The 21327-nt window shown below is 32.4% G+C and overlaps 1 protein-coding gene across 1 annotated transcript; it reads left to right on the top strand.

Moving 5' to 3' along the window:
• The first annotated feature begins 469 nt into the window (after positions 1–469).
• LOC129940636 (polyadenylate-binding protein-interacting protein 2B) lies at positions 470–20063 on the top strand. The gene is made up of 4 exons (XM_056049028.1): positions 470–854; positions 14575–14728; positions 19622–19722; positions 19795–20063. Exons 2-4 carry the CDS (start codon positions 14585–14587, stop codon positions 19925–19927), a joined length of 378 nt encoding a protein of 125 aa, XP_055905003.1. The 5' UTR covers positions 470–854; positions 14575–14584; the 3' UTR covers positions 19928–20063.
• Positions 20064–21327: the final 1264 nt, after the last annotated feature.

Here is a 21327-nt window from a genome sequence, read left to right as displayed (position 1 = left end):
AGATATTTATGGTTAAGCAGAATGTTCAGCTTTTTTTAAACGCTATGGTAAAAAAAAAAACAACCACGCAATTTTCTTGAGAGCCCTTTCTGTATCTTTCTGCCTTTTCATCTGTATAAAAAAATTTATTTGAAGTCGATATCTCTATTGGTCCTTGAGTTATGGACGAAGAAAAAAACGTCCCTAACCTACTGAAGTTAATAACACCCTATTGAACAGATTCTCTTGTCACACTGTAAAACAGGTTTCAATCTAAGAAAGTTGCAAGAAATTTTAAGTTGCATAGCAGTTCTAAGTGTTAACACTCCCTAAGAGTTTTCCATTGGAATATGTTTCCTATTGGAAATCCACTGACGGCCGCAAAAGAAAGACAGAAACTTAATTTTAAACATTTAGCCATCCTACTCACACCTACATTTTAAATTCGGAACATATTAAACTGTTTTATAAATAAATAACTTTCCATCATTCGATTTTAATCCAAATACGTTTTCGCACTCTCATCCGGTATACAGGTTTGATTTCTGTTTCTGATCTTGTAATAACAATAAAAAGGCGTTTCAAAGAGAGAAAATATAATAATTAATATAAATAAATAACTACATACAATACTATATACATATACATTTCACAGTTTTTGACTTTGGCGAGCCTTATAAAATATTAATTCAAACACATTTTCATTTGCATTTCTTTCTTAAAAAGAAAATTACTTGATCGAAATTTCGAAATTATTAGTGATACAAAATTTTGTTTGCTTTAAAACAAATAAAAGTCAATTGTAAAAAAAGTTAAAATTAAACAGAAAACCAAGTGAATAAGTCATTTGATTCTTGGAATAAAACCGTTTAAAGGTAAGAGGGATTGAGATTGTGTGGTGTGATTAATTTATATTATTTTAACTGAATATTCTCCATTTTGCGGGGTATTTTAATTTTTCTTTTTCTTTCTGTGATTAACATACTTATACCTGCCTACACAGTTTGTTTGTATTTTTGATGAATTCTGATGCGCAAATTCAAGTTTCTTGTTGTTTTCAATTTCAAGATATTCTCATGATTTGCATAACATTGGCAATGAGTTGAGTATCAAACAACAGAGGAAAACACAATTTGTTGCTTTTCCGTTTGACCTAGAAAATGTTTAGGTACTTCTTCCCGATTCTCATTGTTTTTGATTCATAAATTTATTTGATTTTATTTGCATTTGCATCTTCTTAGCGAAAGACTACATTGGATTTAAGAAGCTTAATAGGTATTACTTAAACATATATAGGTACATAGCTATATTCCTTTACTTGTATTGCAATTAACAGTAACCAAGGAAGAGGAAGACGAGAGCTATCTAATTAAGTTGGTAGACAATGGACATGACATATCTATGTACAGTATATTATGCGAAATGAACAGTGGGTCACAGCTTATTTTATGCAGTACATGATTTAAAATTTTTAGTTTGAATTATTGACAATATTTAAAATTTCACATATTTATAAGAAATACAAGCTCGACGTAACTTTCTAAAAGTCCGAATTTTTGTACGAGGTTTTCATTTGATTTTACAGAAACTAAATTTATCTATTCTTAATGTATTTTAAAGATTCCCTTTTTCACTTAATTTATCTATTTTTAATATTTTTTTAATTTTTATTCCAAGACTCATTGAAGTAATTCTTAAAAATAAACTGTATAATTTGGTTCGAAATCATAGATCGACAGTAACCAATCTATCAATACTTACGTTTTAAGTTGTTTAGAAAATCGCTTGCAAATCGTCGTCATTTACACCGATTTTTCAAAGGCATTTGATCGTGTGCAATACAATATTCTTTTCAAAAAACTAGAGCTGCTGGGGTTTCACTCTGCTCTTCTTGTCTGGATTAAAAGTTTTTTGGTTGGATGCAGTCAATATGTTAAAATTGTTGATGTTTTATAAATAAATAAATTGGGTGTCGCAACAGTCCGTTTGAGAACTAGGCCCTAGTGACTGACAACTCTGAACCATTCCTGTGTGCGAGTACTGTTGTCATGGAAGGAAGGGACCTACAGTTTTAAGCCGAATCCGAACGGCAAATTTTGAGAAAGCACTTTCATGACAAGAATTACTCTTGGAGAATTTGTCAATTCCTCGCACGGGCAGTAACGCCATTTTGTAACGACCTATTTGCCTTCTTTTGATCCTTGCTGGCAATTTATTGAACCCTTAGCTCAGTGGTGGGTGTGGTTCTTGGACCCTTCAATGTCGCTACAAAAAAAGATATTGCCAGACTCTGCATCCTGGTGTTGATGATGCGCGAGACATCGCCTCTACCCCCCTTCCTTAGTTAACTCCCTCGCTAGAGTAACCCCTTTGAATGGCTTCTTCCTCCCTCAAGCCATCACTCTTCTCATCATCATCCTCTCATCCTTTATACTAAAAAAATTACTCCATGATTATGTACTTATCATTCAGAAATAAAAAGATATGTACGTCTTAATTTCAGACATTTAGATATATTTTTAACTAGAAATTTGTTATTTTATAAAGCTACATATATCATATTTAAACTATTCTTTCAAATTTAAGTTAAAATTACAAATCTCATTAAATTATTTCACTTAAGTAAACTAAAATTACAAATCTCATTAAATTATTTCACTTAAGTAAACTTTAGGTGGCATAGGCAGGGATCGAACCCAAGACCTCTCGCATGACAGTCCAACGCACTATCATGCCAGGGGTACAACAGTTGATGTTTTATCAACTGTTCACAATCAGGGTCTAAACAGCAAATATGTAACTACCGTCCGATTTGTAAATTGTCATGTATTCCAAAACATTTCGAGAAATTGATATATGAAAAACTAACAACATGGTTTCGTTGCAGGAAGATCAACAATGCCTAATCTTTCTATTTTCTCCAATTTCATTTTAAATAATCTCGAAGAAATACATCAAATTGATGTAATTTATACCGATTTTTCAAAGGCATTTGATAGGGTAAGTCACTCTATTTTAATTGAAATTAAAAAACTTTGGATTTCATTCTATGTTTTTGAAATGGTTGGAATCTTATCTTAAGGGTCGAGTTCAATTTGTTTGCATTGACGAAGTTCTCTCAAAACCAATTTTGGTTTCATCTGGTGTGCCCCAAGGTAGCCATCTTAAACCACTTCTTTTCCTAATTTTAATAAATGACTTACCTAGTATTTTCCTTAATTCTAGTCAACTTCTTTTCGCCGATGACCTAAAGTTTTTTCGTTGCATAAAATCTATTAATGACTGTCATCTCTTACAAGACGATATTTTGAAATTATCCCAATGGTGCAAGAAAAACCAATTACATTTAAATGTAGCTAAATGTCAATGTTTTTCTTTTTGCCGCAACTTTTCTGAAATCATCTTTGAATATAATACTGAAAATCAAGTTCTAGAAAGAGTAGGGGAGAAGAAAGATCTTGGTGTTGTTTTTGACCCTAAACTTAACTTTGTTAAGCACATTGAATTTAGTGTAACCAAAGCTAATTCCACGCTCGGTTTTATCAAACGCAATAGCATAGACTTTAAAGACCCTTTTACTCTCAAATCGCTTTTTACCTCATATGTAAGACCAAATTTGGAATACTGTTGTGTTATCTGGAACCCTTTTTATCACATTCAATCTAAAAGAATTGAAATGGTCCAAACAAAATTTACAAGATTCACTATTCAAAAATTTGGGTAGAACATCGAAATTCCATCATACAAAACTAGATGCCAACTTTTAGGTATTCAATCACTTGAAAATAGACGTAAAATGTTTTCTGTGATGTTTATAAGTGACATTTTATCATACCATATCAAATGCCCTTTTTTGTTGTCTTTAATAAATTTGTATGCTCCACCGCGACAACTTCGAATACGTTGTTTGTTTCGAGAAGATGTACACAGAGTTAATTACGCGAAAAATGAACCTATAACGTGCTGTGTCAAAGAAACAAACTTAATTTCAATTTTAATTTTGATTTTCAATTAAATAGATCTTCTTTGAAAAGTAAACTATTATTGTATTTTCATTTAATTTGATTTTATATTTTGATCATGTATGAACGAATTAATTATATATTTTTATTTATATTTTATTTTTATATACTTCTCATATTAATTATATTTTAAGTATTAAGTCAGTTAAAGTTTATTTAATAAATTGAAAACATGTAAATATTTATCTAGTAGTCTAATTGTAGATTTTTAAATCTCATATTGATGAATAAATAAATAAAATAATAAACTTTTCAGGTGTTCCCCAAGGCAGATTTGCCAAATTATATTTCTTATGCAAAGTGTCTCTTATATGCCGAAGATCACAAGATTTTTAGCTGTGTAAGATCTCCATTAGACGCCAGTATAATTCAAAATGATATTGACTGCATTGTTAACTGGTGTACTATAAATGGTTTATATTCCAATATTAAAAAATGCAGTGTTGTTTTATTTTTTAAGATACTAGGTAGATTCATTAAGTTTCAATTTAATAATCATCCATTACAAAATTTAACAAGACAAAAAGATCTTAGAGTTGTCTTTAACTAAAATGAATTTTTCGCTTCAAATCGGCCATCTAGAAGTTCTAAGTCCTTTGAAGATCCATATACTCTAAAAACCCTTTATTTATCCCTTGTCAGACCTTTAATGGAGTATTGTTGCATTATATGGAATCCCTTTACTCAATTAAGTATCCTTAGGATTGAAAAAGTTCAGAAAAGATTTACCAAATTCGCCTCACGTAAGGTTTTTAGATCTCAGATACTTCATCTTATGAGACTAGGTGTAAATTAATTAATTTAAAACCTTTATTATAGAGTAGAAAGCTATGTTCGATACTCTTTGCTTTCGATGTTTTGAATTATAACATAGATTGTTCTACTTTGCTATCAATGTTTAATATTTACGTACCTACTCGTAGTTTGTGACATAGAGATGGAAATTTTGTACACGTTCCTTTTCATTGTACAAATATTGGGAATTGTTTTAAAATTATTAATTATTCACAAAATTTTAAGGAAAATGAAAAAGAAAGCAACATCGCATCTGCACAAATCCCATAGTGAGCCAACATTAAGCATTTTCCAATAAGGTTTTGACCACTTTTCCTTCAAAATATAAGGTTAACAATTTGTGATATTTCAAAAACTATTATCGGGGGCTTAAAGTACAATGCAAAATTTTATGAATGAAACTCAATTTCGTTCATTTAAATATTAAACAATAGAGGCCCAAAATGACTACCTTGTGGAACGCCAGATAATAAGTACTTTGAAACTTTGCCAACGAATGTTGATTTTTTTTAAATAATAAATGAAGGAGTTTCCTCAGGAACTGATTTAGCTCAAGATTAAAGTTTGGATATATTATTTAAATATTCAGAATAAGATTAATAATATGTTAAATAGATTCGAATTATGAATATATTAAATGTTTCTGAACAATATGACGAACTGTTCATACACTGATTACAAAATCTGAACAAATAGATCACAAGCATGCTCTAGTTTGTTGGATTGTTAACTCTTGTATTACATATTTTGTTTTAATGCCAACACGGTCACTTTTGCTCCAGTTGATTCGTTAAACCCAATTTTCTATAACCAGTCCACTCATTTTAGGCGCCACTCATGTTGGCTCTGAGTTCTTCCAACGTCGTTATCGGGTTGTTGGCACAAACCAATGACTTAGCGTAGTCACCAAGAAAAGGGTCTAGAAACATTTATGAAACATGTCATCATTTAAATGACTACCACGCAAATTGTTGCAAGCATCGATTCTTTTGAAAAAATCTTCGACCAATCGGTTTTTGAGTGCTCAAGAGTTAGATGTTTATCTGCAAAACACGGTCTATCACGAAGCCCCACAACAAAAGTCCAGGGGTTTAAAATGGCATAATCTTGGTTCCCAGTTTATATCACCACGACGAAACAATGTCAATGGCTAGGAAATGGCTCTTGCATTAAAGCCATATTCGCTCGAGTTGTGTGGCACCGTCTTGTTGAAACCACATATTCTGCATAAGGCTCCGATTTGACAGTGACAATCGTTCCATCGCCATTTTCGAAGAAGTAAGTTCCAATCATACCTCCGGACCAAAGTGCGCACCAAACAGTGACTTTTTTTTGAAGATTATCAGAACTGCAAATACCTCAATTTTGTTTATTTACGTACTCACCGAGTAAGGAATTTGGTTCGTCGCTGAAGAAAATTTTGTTCGAAAAATCTCAGTCCGCTTGTTGTTCAAGCACCCATTCCACATATCTACGTCGACGTTGTACGAGGTGTGGAAATTAAGATCCGGGAATTTAGTTATAATTTAAAAAGTGGCAACACTGTTTCATTTGTTATCATCTACCTAAGAAGGGGGATCTTCCTTTTAGTTAGGGTTCAAATTTGAAGTATATAGCACGTTTGGTTTACATTTTATGCGTATTTTTTGCAAGTAACTTTTTTAACGTGAAGGAGCTCCCGTCACCCTTTCGTACCGACGCGAATGTTGATCGTTTGCGCATGTTGATCACGTCTGACCGTCGCCTAAGCATTCGTGCATTGTGTTACGAACTAAACATCAATAAAAATCCGGTTCGGAAGATGTTACACGAGAATTTGAACATGCGAAAGATCTGCGCAAAGATGGTTCCTGAGGTTCTCACCCATTCTCGTTCGTTGTGCAAGAGTTTTTGGCAAAAAAAGGCATTCCAACGTTGCCTCACTCACCCTATAGCCCCGATATTGCTTCCTGCGACTTTTTTTTATTCCCCAAGATTAAGTCGTACCACAAGGAAATTCATCAACAGCGGCGTACAAAAGGTTAAAGAAGCTCTAACCGTGGTGCTAAACGGGCTTACTTCGGAGGACTACCAAGGGTGCTTCCAATCATGGGAGAAACTTTGGAATCGTTGTGTTGAGTTATAGGGAGATTATTGTGAAGGTCGATAGTAAAATTTTTCCTAAAACTTCATTTTCTTGTTTTTTATTGATAAATTCACGGAACTGCCACACCTCGTAAATGGTCAGTTGGCTTTAGCTGTTGCGTAAGCTGAACTTTATATGGATGTGCCGTTAGACAGTCCTAATTCCTGTAAACAACTATGAATCGGCACATTCGGCTCTTCTGAAACACTTTTTCTTGCAGCAAGAAGTTATTGGGCGGACCTTAAGCCCAATAACTTCTTTTTTTTTTAATGATATAAAATCATTGAGTGTAGCTTCGGCTGTGTGGCACGTAGTTTCGCGCCGTCCTGTTGAAACCAAATGTTTCCAATATTCTCCTCTTCAATTTTTGTGAAAAAAACTTTGTCAACATGTCCTGATAACGATCGCCATTAACTTTAACGGCCACTTCTTGCTCATTTTCGAAGAAAAATGGCCCAATTATGCCTCTGGACCTAAACCCGCACCAAACAGTGACTCGTTTTGGCTGTATCTGCTTGTCAATGTTGTGAGCGTGTTTGCTGTGCCCCAAATGCAAACATTTTGCTTGTTTACAAACCCTCCAAGATCAAAATGAGCTTCATTTGAAAAGATGATTGTTTTTGGCAAAATCACCATCTTCTCTAAGCGTTGGTTTCAGCGTTGTTCAAGCGTATAGACAACCAAATTCGTTCAGCAGAATATAAAACTAATTATCTGTGAAATCAGATATAAGTTAAATATTACCATTCACGAAATAAGCACTAGTTGAAAAAAAACGTTAGATGGCGGACCCTATATATTTTCAGTGGTACGTGCGAAACGATGGTCTTTCAATTCTCTTAAAGCACGATATGTGTCTGTGGCAGAATCACAATTGTTGTAGTAGGTTTTAACAATTTGTATGCGTTTCGCGACAGCCATACTTTTAACTGACAAAAAAAATGGTTGAAGAACGTAGTTTGAAAGATGTCAAATTCCAACCCTATACTTTTGAAACCGCAAAATGAATAACCCGTTACAAAAGTATCAAAATAATTTTAAGCTCATCAGTTAGATATTGCCGAACGATAGCGATAGTTGGCCGCTCTCATGTGAATATTCCTTACAATCGTTTAACACTGGAGTACATGAGCCCTATTTTTTTACAGCAATGCACGCGTGGCCTACTATGGTAGAAAATTTAATAATGTTAATAATTAATTAATTTAAAAACATAAATGAAGTAAATATTTTTGCATAATGTTCAATTAGCCTAAAACATTTAATAACCATAATTTTTGAATTTTAAGTTGGAGTGTAAAGTATTTCAAATCTACTACTACTATACTAATAAAAAACTGTTAAGTTATGAAGAAAACTGTAACTGTGATCTACTATAGTAGACCACGCCTGTACTCACTCCAGTGATAAAATTAGCTAAATTATCTTCTTAGCTTAGTAAATTGCTAACAATGGCTTCAACACTTCACCAAATCGTTTAAAATTTTTTTTCCATTATATTTTTGAATTCAGTATTTAGACGGATACTATATATTTTCCAAAACTACATCAAATCTTTTTGTTAAGCCACCGATGGCAACGAATTTTCGGGATTTCTAACTGCCGCTCAAATAACTAATTTAGTTTTGTTTTGCCAACATTTGCTCAAAAGGTTTTGCTACATCTCATTTCTTGAAAAAAAGACGCGAAAAAATGGTAGAAAATTATGTTAGCCGTATAAAATAAGCTGGGAAGAAATATTTGGGTCAAAATTAATATACCTACTCCTTTATCTGCGTGAATAGTTTAGTGTTGGAGAATTTCGCAATTGGTAATTTTCATTGGCTTCTTGATCTTTTTTAAATATGTTTCTACAAACCTACATTGTAATTTTTGGCATACACTTTTCACCTTTGAAGATATATTGTTTTTCATTTTTTTAGAATCACTGCAGCAAATAAGCTGTGAGCCACTGTATAGCATAAATATGCACCGGATTTTTATATAGAAAAATGACGAAATCAAATTGGACTGTATACACATTATGTATGAATGTACCTAGGTATATTCCAAACTTATTGATAGTAAAACAAAGAAAATAAACAACAACAACAACAACAAAAATGAATCCCAATCAGACCCTGGTGGTAATATTTGTGGTTTAGTTTGGTCGCTTTTGTACATATCAATATATTTTATTTATTATTAATTGGCCTTTGCCTTACACGTGTTTGTTGTTTTAATAAATAATTTTAATTTAAATGATACGAGGAGGTAGTTTATAGGTAATTGAGTATGAGTATAGGCATTGGTTTTTTTTATAGTAAAACACAAGAGATCAAGTTCTAGGTAGATATACCTGTGGCTATTGTTCGTGTGATAATTGGCTTCCTCTTCCTCAGTTAAATTCTGTTTGACTTCCTCTTGCTTTGAGTAAACTCACTCGTTTACCCTTACATCTCACTTCTTCTCATTCTCTCCCTCCTCAATGAGTGTGACTATAAGTAGATAAACGAACTAGCCAAGGTTTTATTTTGTTTTATAGATAAATGGTTTTATTTTTAGATGTAAATAAAACAAAACAGCTTCAAAAAGTCAATGCACGTATTGATAAGAATACAATAAAATACCTATGCATTCTTATGGATACAAAAATTTAGGTAGGTATGAGTATATGTATTTATTATACTTTTAAATTATATTATATATAATTTAACAAAGTATGTTTACCTTGCTATAATAAATAAAACATTTTAATGTCTTGTTTTTTTCTGTTTTTTGTTCTATACAAAATTCCAACCTACGTATACCTACCTCACACAAGTTTAACGAACTCTGAACTTACTTACTTGTTCTTGTCCTCGTTATCAATGATTCGTTGAAGTCTGTAGTGATAACAACCTGTTTAATGTGATTAGTTTAATAATTTTTTTTAACATTTGAATAAAAAAACAGCAACATTGAAGATTTTTTGTGATAATGATGAAAAAAAGATGATGTTTGAGTACACTCCGGGTACTCAAAGGAGGACATTAGTTTTATACGACTCTATTGTGCATTTTGACCAGGTCTGATTTCTGTATTTCTTTTTAACTTTCTGGCTCTTTTCATTTTGATAACAAGTTTTTATTGCAAGACGTTCGTATACTTCATTGAAAAAATGCCATACCGGTATTTTTAAGCATTGTTTATTAACGAATTGTTGGCTTATTATTTTGTTTTAAAATTTGCATATACTAAAGACAAAATTATAAACAAATTGATACGTGAAGTGGTTCAATTAGATTATTTTTTTGGAAAAAAACCTTCAAGGTCTGTAAAATCTAAATCAATGATTATTAGAAAGACGTATATTTCGTGTCATTTGAATAGGGACAAGATTTTTATTTGCCGATATTTTTCAAACCCTTGGGTGAGGTTTGGAATGAATGAGGTATGTATTGAGTTTATATTGCAAAAAATGTTTGGATTAAGTTGATAAATACAAGATTTATGGTGGTTTTTTCCTAAAGAAGGTCATAAAACATTTTATTTTTTTATTGTCACGTGAATAGGGACAAGATCTAAATTTACTTGCAAGACCCTAGTGAAGAAAAAAACAAGACATTTTATGATTTAGGTACATACTGGAGGGTCATTCCGTAAAACGATAATCGCTAGACGATAGCGTTTCGACGATAGTCTCACTTCACGTAAGACGATAATCGTCAAAGTGATATCGTCAAAACGATAGCGTTTGCAGGATAGCTAAGTAGGTACCGTCTGCTATTAATTTCCATTGACAACTAAACAAATTGAAGCAAAAAAGTTTCGATGTAGTTTAGTTTTGTTACAAAATGAAAATAAAAACTCAAAAAATACAATGAATTCGATTACGCATTTTTTTATATACAAAACATTAGTAATCTCTCTTAATAGTTGCTAAATAAATAAAACAATTGTAGTTTTGGAATTGCAAATGAGGACTTTATAATGATATTATAAACAATAAATTTGCCAGACGGTTGTCGTTCTACATACATAAGTTTTTAGTTAGTTTTAAAAACTTTATTTAAACAAAAAAAGCTTTGATTTACAATTTACAATTTTAACCTTAAGTTTAATATGGCTTGGCCAATGGCCGCCTACCAGATTGACATTTTTTTAAAGTTTTATATGTATAAATATTGAACGTAGTTTTTGTTCTTTTTTTTTATTTTAGAAGTCTCCTTCGATAATACGCTTTCTATAGCACAGTGCGCTTGATGTGTATTTATATAAAATCTCCCAGCTTACTTTTCCATTCAAAACTTCCATTGTATTGTTCCAATCCATCGAGGCCACCCCAAAATATCTCACTCGAAACTCTTTTAAGATGGGACACCTGGCAATAAAGTGAAATGTATCTTCCCTTTCCTTCAGATTACATAGGCCACATAAAATCGGCAGATCAGGTCGATGATGAAATTTAAATTTAATAATTCTCCTCGTACTTTGAATATAATGTTTATCATATGCAGGGGGTAATGGTTAAGGAAGTATGTGTTATCTCGTAGGTCTGCACTGAGTTGACTGTAGATCATTCTATATTGTGAGGTTTGTGCTTCTTGTAGATATTTTGCATATGTGGTGTTGCTGACTTTTTCTAATATCGCAGTAAATACTCTTCGCAAGTCCGTTACACTAATATCAGGTAAACAGCGGAAGTTTTCTCTTAGACTATTCGCCAACTCCTCCCACTCTTTGAACATTGGCGGTTCAGTAGTTTCCAAATGCAACATATAATTAGGTGTGCAGTTAGGTAGCCGAAAAATGCGTTTTAAAAAATACTGAGGAATCTTTCCACCTCTTCGAATTGGTTGTACCCCCAAACCTGAGCACCGTAGAGCATTATAGAAGCTGCGGTGGCATGAAAAATTTTAATCTTTGCCCTGTGTTCGATAAATTTATTTTCAATACAACGGGCCCACACTGAAGATACAGCTCTCTTTGCTTCCGCTAGTTTTAACTGGAAATGTTTTTTCATGTTTAGATTTGCCGTGATTAATACGCCTAAGTATTTATATTCTCGAACGATTACAACACTGTCTCCCATATAAGTCCACTTTTCATTACTCGCATATCTACCACCACCATCCCTGAATATCATCATTTTGGACTTCCCTAAATTAACAGTTAAATTCCAAGTTTTGCAGTACCTCTCCAGACAGATTCATCTTTCGCTGCATTCCTTCAACACTTTCAGATAAAAATACAATATCATCCGCAAAAATGAGCCCTGGTATCTGTGTATTTGCAAACTGGATGCCTCCGCCAACTTCTTCCACGATATCGTTGTTAAAGAGATTGAACAGTAACGTACTCAGGATACATCCTTGCTTTACTCCCATTTCAGCTGGAAACTCTTCAGAAACAGATTCCCCATCCCACACGTAGGCTACATTCTTTTCATACATCGCTTTCAGTAAGGTAACAATTTTACCTGATATCCCCAATTTATAGAGCTTATAAAAAAGTGCTTCCCGAGCAATTGAATCGAAAGCGGCACGGAAATCGACAAAAAAGGCATAAAGTTTTTGTTTTCTTTTTTTGAAGCTCTCCGCAATGTTAAACAGGCTGAATATTTGGTCCAAAGTCGAATAGTTTCTCCTGAATCTAGCTTGATTTTCGTTGAGTATTTTGTTATCCTCGATCCACTGTCTTAGCCTATTGAAAATCAGAGTACTAAAGATCTTTTAAGAAGCATTCAAAAAGGAAATGCCTCTATAATTTTCTGGTATATCATATGGTCCTTTTTTGTGCAAAGGGTATATAATTGCTTTTTTGAAGTTATCCGGAACATGCGCACTCTCAAATATTCTATTATATTCCTCCGTCAATGCGGACAGGAATTCGGTTGTACAATTTGTATAAAACTCTACTGGGACTCGGTCGTCTCCCGGAGCTTTTCTCGCTTTAGATTTTCAATAACCTTTTTTACTTCATAAATTGCAAATGGAGCATCTAAAAAATCATCGATGAAAAGCGGAACTGCGTACTGTGGAAGCGGAGAAGATTGAGGTGTATTAAGCAGAGTCTTAAAGTAGTCACGAAGTTCAAACGCTCGCAGAGATGTTGCAATTAAATTGTTTCTCCCGTTAATAGATTTGGCCGCTTTCCAAAATTCAGCCGAAGATTTTGAAGAATTAAGGATGCATATGGTTTGTTGCTCCAGGCACTTTCTTTTCTCAAGACAAAGTTTCTTAAAATCCTTATTTGCCGCTGCATACATGTTTTTGAAAAAAGACGGGTTGAATTTCCTTAGCAGTCTTAGGAATGAAAACTATTTTTGTCTAGCTTTTTGACATTCTTTATCAAACCAGGCTTGCTTAGAAGCATCTTTAGGTCTCCCCTTCGCACTTGCTGGCGCAGCCTCAACTATTATTTCGGTGAGATCATTCATATACAGCAGGTTGTTGTCTAACCTTCGTTTAGCAAGTTCCATATTTAATTTATTTTGGTAAATATTTTGGTTTCTATCACTCCATTTCAACTTAGGTAGCAGGCCCAATTGTTTTGTGTTGGGCATTTCTTCACATCCTGAAACTATACAAGACATTTCCAGGGGCATATGGTCTGAGAAAATCTGCGCTGATATCCTGAAATCTCTCAGAATTGCATTCCACTTTCCAAACACAAAGCAGTAGTCTATGACAGAGCATGACGCTCCACGAAAAAACGTGAACTCGCCATTCGGGTCCCCATTACAACTACCACCAACTTTGCATCCAAACTTTCAGCAATTTCAAGTATCTAAGCCCCCTTCCCATAATGTATATACATTCAATATTAAAATTTGTTGTAACTATTGAAACTTTGGGGCGTAGGAACATTGGTATATTCGACAGGCAACGATTTTTGTATCGCTTTTGCACAAAGCACTAATCCAAATTAGTTTTGGAAACAAAAAATATTTATGAAGCCAACTTATGTTCCCTGTGGATAAAATGAAGTCTTCACTTCCTTTCCTTGCACCAAATTGGGTTTATTACTGCAGCTGATTTACAAAAATAACAGACATTGGACAAACATTTTGATATCATAGTTTTATCTTCGGCGGCAACGAATGAAAAAACAAAAAATGACAATAACAATAAACATCACAAAACAGGTGGCATGTTTAACAATATATTTTTTGCAAATTTTCAAAATTTCTCATAGAGAAAAACCAAGTTTAATAACATTTTCAAGCTATTGAACAAGCATTATCTATCGTTGAGTTCATTTTGACATTTCATTCATGGTTAGGTTAGGTTATATCGTTAATGATAATCGTTTTGATGATTATCGTTTCGGAAATTACGGAATGACTCCCCTGATTTATGTAGATCTTGCTGTCAATTAGAAATCAGCATTCGAAAACATTTGAAAATAAAATCAAATTCTCTAAGGGAAGAAACCTCTCATCCAGAATAACCTATGTTTTATGGAAATTTTATATCAATCACGTCTATTCTGATTTCAAAGCAAGATATATTTTACAATAGTAGCTCATTAGGCATCAAACAATGTTTTCAAATTAGCAAAAAAGCTGTTCTTTTAAAAAATCAATTATTCTTAATTCCCCATTTATTAGTCATATAATCTGTTTCATTTCATTTTAATTGAATTGTTATTATAATGAATTCATTAAAAAAAATGTTTTTTTCTTTGCAGAATTTCAAAAATGATTATGAAAAGTCCTTCTAACGACTGGTCCGATCAGTTTGATATTATTGAAGAAGACTACGATTCTCTGTCAGAAATAGAAGAAGAGACTGATTTCTCTGAGTACTTATGGATGGAAAATGAAGAAGAATTCGACAAAGATGTAAGAATTTAATCAAAATTGTTTATTTAAAAACATTTACTATTATAGCTATCAACTATCAAGAAAATACTTAATAGATATCAACAAATTGAATGAGTTGGTATTATGATTATGTTATATAGACATTTGTGATCGACTGTAAATTTTATTAGATTTTATCATTATTGTGAATGATTTTGTTAATAGACATGGTATTACGGATATGCTGAGTGTCCCATAAGTAATGGTCCAAACTGTATATGATGAATGGTCAAGTCATGACCTACCAGAATTTTGTAACTTGTCTATTTTTATTTTTACTGTACGTTAATATTTTACAATTTTGAATAAACATTCAATGTTTTTGCGTTTAAAAATTTCAATTTTCGGCACTATTTTTCAAAATATTAATAATTAAAATCATATTCTTATCAAACATAATTTTTTACATCGAAATTTAAAATAGTTTTATGAAAAAAAAAATCATATCACACAATACTGGTTATTGATTTTAAAAACTTTCATGATTTTTAAGCTTTTCAAAAAAGTATAAAACATCACAAAGCTAGCTTTGGTTCAAAAGTTATAAGCATTTCAATTTAATAAGTCACGATTTAAAAAACAAATATAAAAATAAAAAAATGTGTTTCTGTTAAAATTTTTTAATACATCACCAGAGACATCTTGTTTCCAATTCATTGAATTATACTCATCATGTGAGTACCCCCAACCTAATTTTTTGTTTAGTTTAGTACAAGTAGCAATGGCGATCTTTTTCCTTATCAAGCAGCGCTTCTTAACGACTACTACTACGTCTAATACTTGTACTAACGCTTTTATTATTTTAACCGGAAATAATATGGCTGTTTGTACTATCGCCGTTTTTAAACCAATGGAGTTGTTAAGCTGTAATAGTGCGGTACTTTATTTATTTCATAAAGAAGAACTAATTTAAGAAAAGATCAGCAGCAAGGAAGTATTCAAATGCTTCAAATCCTGATCATCGGATATTTATAATTCTTATATGGAAGGTATAATCCCTGGCAGTGGAAGGATTGGAAGGCGCCAACACCATCTCAATGACTTAGTTGTGTTGAGGGACATTGAAAATAATCCAAGTACTTCTACTAGAGCCGTTGAGAGAACAACTGGGATACCCAAATCTACTGTTCGGAGGTTTCTGAAGCAGAACTACCTGAACCTTTTTCACCTGCAGCGTGTCCAGGTCTTATTACCTGCCTGTTGAGTTCTGCCAAATTATGATCGATAAAAGCCTAGAAGATCCTTATTTAGAATTTTTGGAAAACAGAATCTGTGTATTATTAGATGATATTCCTCTCGCCCTTCTCCAGACCATGTAGTTTCAGCAAGATGGAAGCAATGTCAGAAGTTTTTTGGACAGAACTTTCTCCGAGCGATGGATCGGTCCTGGTGAAACAACATGACCCTCTAGGTCACCGGACTTGAATTTACTAGATTTGTTTGGGTTGCCTAAAAGGGAAAGTTTTTGCCAAGCCCATACGACTAAGAGTAGGTGTTTTTGAAAATTTCATTAAAACAACTCGAAAACCGTTGGGATGCGGTATAGACAAGGTACCCAATTCTGGTAGGTCATGACTTGGCCATTCATCATTTACAGTTTAGACCATTACTTATAGGGCACCCTGTATAGACGACTTCAATTTTATTATCAACCATAAATTGTTGGTTGAAAAGTAAACACAATAATTTGTTTTAATTTTTTAAATGAAAAAAAAGGTTAAAAGGATAATGATTTAGATAGAATTACTTGTTAAAAGTAGTTATGATGAAGCTAAATGAGGGTGCCAGCACGTAACTTAATACAACGGAATTTAGTCGATACAATCGAGCATTGGCAGCACACATTTTGGTTCAATCGAGTGTTCTCGATTGTTTCGGCAGATTTGGCAGCACACAAACTTCAAATTGACGTTTGAAACAAAAGTTTTCACTATGAGAAAAATCGAAAAACAAAATAATATGTCAATGAATAATGAACAGACCGAGATTTTGACCAATTTTATGAGTTCTGACACTGATTTAGCAAGGGGAATTCTTAAAACTGCCCAAGGGATGAAAAATAGCAATATGGGGAAAACTAAAGAACTGATTGAACTGATGTTCTTCTTCTGTCTTCTGGAAGATCTAACGAGCTGAGTATCGTGTCAAAACATTCCTTGTTGACTCTTAACTGCTGCTCAAAGCTAAAAATAATTGTTTGACAAATGTTATACATGATCCTTTCTTTTCTTCTTGAAAGAAACATTTATTTACTCATTTTCACTCAATTCGAATGGGTCGCTATTATCTCTCAAATATCTTCTTTAATTTTAGCACAGGATACTTCTTCGCCTTCATTTCACTCTCCGGATCAAAGAAAAACATTTTGGAAAAGACTTAAAATTGAAAGTAGAATGCAATAATTTCAAAGTAAACTCATTGACGTTTCATTTTATAGTTCACAATGACTTTTTTAAGTAAAAGTCACAATGGAACTCGTCTCAAATCACGTGCTGTCAAAAATAATTTGTTTCGAGTTGATCGACGATCGACAATCCTCGATTGTATCAAGTTACGTGCTGGCACCCCTGAGCATTCGAAATGACTTTAATAATGGGATGCCACAATCAGCTGTTTCAGTCGTTCTATATGAATTACTTCGGGTTTACACAATGACACTCTTCCATCAACTCAACGATTCTTTCTTACTTTTTTCTATTGCTTACTATTCTGCTCTTAAATAAAGGATTATCAGGATTATTAAGAAACAAAGTAATTTTTTATAAGACCAACTTACATTTTCGCACAAAGAATTTTTTCTTTAGTGACAAAAAGCAACAAATACTTAACACGTGAAACGTCAAACAAAATAAATAAAACTTATTCACAATCAACTTTCGATAAATATTCACAATCGGTCTAATATTACCTATTGATACCCATAATACCAACTTATCAAATACAGTTGCTCTCAAGATGCAATGTTTTTGGAAAATTCTTTTTAATTTCTATTTTTTTTATTATTTTATTCTCACGAATACATAAAAAGACATTACTTAAACAATAAACCAAAGGCAAAATAAAAATAAACTTCAATATCTCAACATTTCACCAAAAAACCAATGTTCGTCGCAAAAATAATTTTCCTTTCAATATTCACTTCTCATTTTTTGTGGACATGGCAGAGAAAAGAAAAGAAACCGACATTGCTACAAGACAATTAATTTTAAAACTACATTTAAACAATAAATCTTTACGTGAAATTAGCGAAATCGTCGGCCGAACACATTCAACTCCAACAAATACTTGACAAATATCGGTGTGAAGGTACGACCCTAAACGACGAAAAAATCTTTTCTCAGCAAGACAAGCCAGTAATTTTAAGAAAATTCAAAGTAAACTTCAAAACGAGTGTACCAAACTTGGCGGCCGAAATGACGACACTTATTGAAAGATCGGAAGGATGATTTTAACTGCAGAGTTGCTCAATAAAAACCTATTATTTTCAAAATTTATAAGCGAAAACATTTTGAGTTCGCTAAAAAGCACCTCAACAAATCCCAACGTTTCTGGAATGATGTTTTGTTCTCGGAGAAGACCAAAATTAACTTATTTGGGTCTGACGCAAAGCAATTTGTTTGGAGGAAGTCAGAAGAATATAGAGAATTTGCTGCCACTGTAAAGAATGGAAGAAGAAGTGTTATGTTGCGGGGGCCAATGGTGGCAAATGGGGCTAAAACAACCGATCGTGCTGGCTACTGAAGAGATGAACCCTTCGGGGAAAATATTCATTGACCTTCGTGCCGTGTGAGCTGTGGCGCCATCCTATTTAAACCACACTTCCCCTACATTCGTTTTTTCAAGTTTGGCCAGACAAAAATCCACAATCATGCTGAAATAACGTTCAGAATTGAACCGTAATTGCTCTTTCACTTTCTTCAAAAAGCATGGGTCAATAATGCCGATTCTGGATAGTGCACAACAAACAGTCACACCTTTTGTATGTAGAGGCTGCCCATGAATTTCTCTCAGTTTAGTGGGGCTCCAATACCGCATGTTTTGTTTGTTCACGCATCCTGAAATATGGAAATGTGCCTTGTCACTAAAGAAAACAAGGGCGTCCTGATGCAGGTTTTCGAGGAAGGCTTCACATGCATTTTTTCTCGCAACATAATCGCGTGGATTGAGTTGTTGCACCACTGCCAATTTGTATGGGTAAACATTAAGTTCCTCATCAAAAATTCGTCTTCCACTGTGCGACTAGAAATCCCTAAAGCAGCCGAATGTTTGTGTGCAGATCACTTTATTTCTTTTGCATACTACCAGTATCCCTAAACGTGTCTACCCACAAACAAATCTATTTCCGATCAGGCACACGACCTGCAGGTGCGGTATTGAAATGGTTTCTGAAAGCACACTAAATTGCGATGATCGGACGGCTGAAAGGAAATTAGGCCTCCACGCTAACGCGCGCTCTTGCTTTGTCCACTGCATTGATGACACTGAAGTAGTCATAACGAAAACTTTATATAACATGCTTTCGAACAAGCCATATACCAAAGCTCTACTATTAATTGCTGCCCAGTTGCAATAGTTTCAAATAACGAAGTAACCACGCCCACCCTGTATTAAAATTTTAATTTGTATTTGATGAATTTTGTATTTTGTTGTTGTTTTTTCCTCTTGTTTATTTATCATAAAATATTAAATTAAAAGAAAATTGAAAACAAAATTCCAAAAACAAGACATTTTAATAATTTAAAACAGCAAAACAGTTTTTTTGCTGTCGTACGCCCAATTTTGGGAGAAACTGTTATTGATAGAAATTATCGAATATGAAATTGATACTCATAACAAAGGTGTTATTTATTATTGTTTTTTTGTTGTTTTTAGGAATTACAACGACTTGAAGAAGAAGAAATAATGCAACAATGCTTAGAAGCAATGTTTGTCGATGAACTCGAAGCTGAAATTGATGAGTGGCAAAAAGAAAAGTAAGTTTAATAAAAAAAATATGCCTTATAATTGACTGACGTTAATATTTGTGTTTACCAAAACAAAAATAGAGCAGAAGAATTAGACAAAGCGCTTTCGAATCTTGCCGTAACCGAGTGTAATGTTGAGAACTCATCACTCAATCCCTTGGCCGATGAATTCATTCCAATGGAAAACTACTTTATAGATCTGATAATATCATAAACGGAACTTGTTTCTCCTCTGGAACAAAATGGAACCCGCCCTCTCAACAATCAGTTCTACCCCGAATCGAGTAAAAATTGAAATATATTTTAAAAGAACAAAAAAAGTATAAAATACTAAAACAAAAAAAAACAAATACAAAAATCTGGATTACAAGAATCAAACAATGCAAGCATGTGAAATTAAAAGAAACTAAAAAAATATCAATAAAACTCCTTCCTAAATATTAATAGTGGTTAGATGGACTTAATACTAATATTTAAGTACACCTAAGTGGTGTAGTGTATATTGAAACTTTTTCTAACAAAAACAAAAAAATCAAAAAACAAACAAAACAATATGCATACAATACTAAATTAAAAACAAACGGCTTTTCAACTTTATTTAATGTTTGTTAGCCAAGCTTATTTCTCGTGCCGTAAACGTAAACTTGATTATTAAAAAGTTGTACATTTTGTGATTATATAACGATTATATTCTGAACATGCTTGCGTTCAATTTTATTGTAATTCAAACTTAAACAAACAAAAAACTTAAAAATAAACGAAAAATCTCTCTTAATTTTAAGAGAGAATAAAAATCCTTAAAAAAAGTTCAAAAATTAAAAGAAAAAACTTCAACAAAAAAAAACATAAAACTTCCAATTTACGAAAATCAAAAAATGCTGTTTAACATAAGGAACTTTGACTAAAAACAAATATTTCAAAAAATGGCCATTCCAATTTAAGAAATTTGTTAAAAAAAAGAGAACAAATTGAAAAAGAAAACTCTTTAAGAAAAAGAAAACCGGAACTGAGACCTTTTTTCTATATTTTTTTTGTTTTTTTTTTTTTGTAACTGATAGCTTCGTAAATATTTTATGTTGATTATTTTTGTTTTTAATTTTAAAAAAATAACTTAAATGTGATATTTTTTATTTAACAGACGAAAAAACTGTATAATTTTCAATAATGTTAAAAATTAAGTCTCGAGATTTAGTACATAAACTGATAAACTGTGTAATATACTATGAATAGAATTTAAATTATATATTTTCCTTTTTTATTATTTTTTTTTTTTTTTTTTTTGAATACTTATTTTCGAATATGAATTTAAACAAAATTTTTATAATGTAGATAAACTTATGACGTCATTATCTATTTACTACTATGCATAGTTAAAGGAAATAATTTAGTTTTGTTTTCTTTTGAATGTCTTGACACTTGATTTAGAAAAAAAAAGATATGTGTAAAATATAATTATGATTATTTATAACTCTTCTTTGTTTTTTAAAGAAATTAGCAATATGTATGTGTCCCTGTAAACAGCAACAAAAAAATATGTGTGATAAAAATATATTATTTAAAAAAAATACAAAAAAAGTATTATAGGTTTAAAAAGAAAAAAAATATTGTTTTATT

Source organism: Eupeodes corollae, chromosome 1 (assembly GCF_945859685.1).
Source record: "Eupeodes corollae chromosome 1, idEupCoro1.1, whole genome shotgun sequence".
In the NCBI taxonomy this organism is placed as follows: Eukaryota; Metazoa; Arthropoda; class Insecta; order Diptera; family Syrphidae; genus Eupeodes; species Eupeodes corollae.
This window is presented reverse-complemented; position numbering and strand designations above follow the sequence as displayed.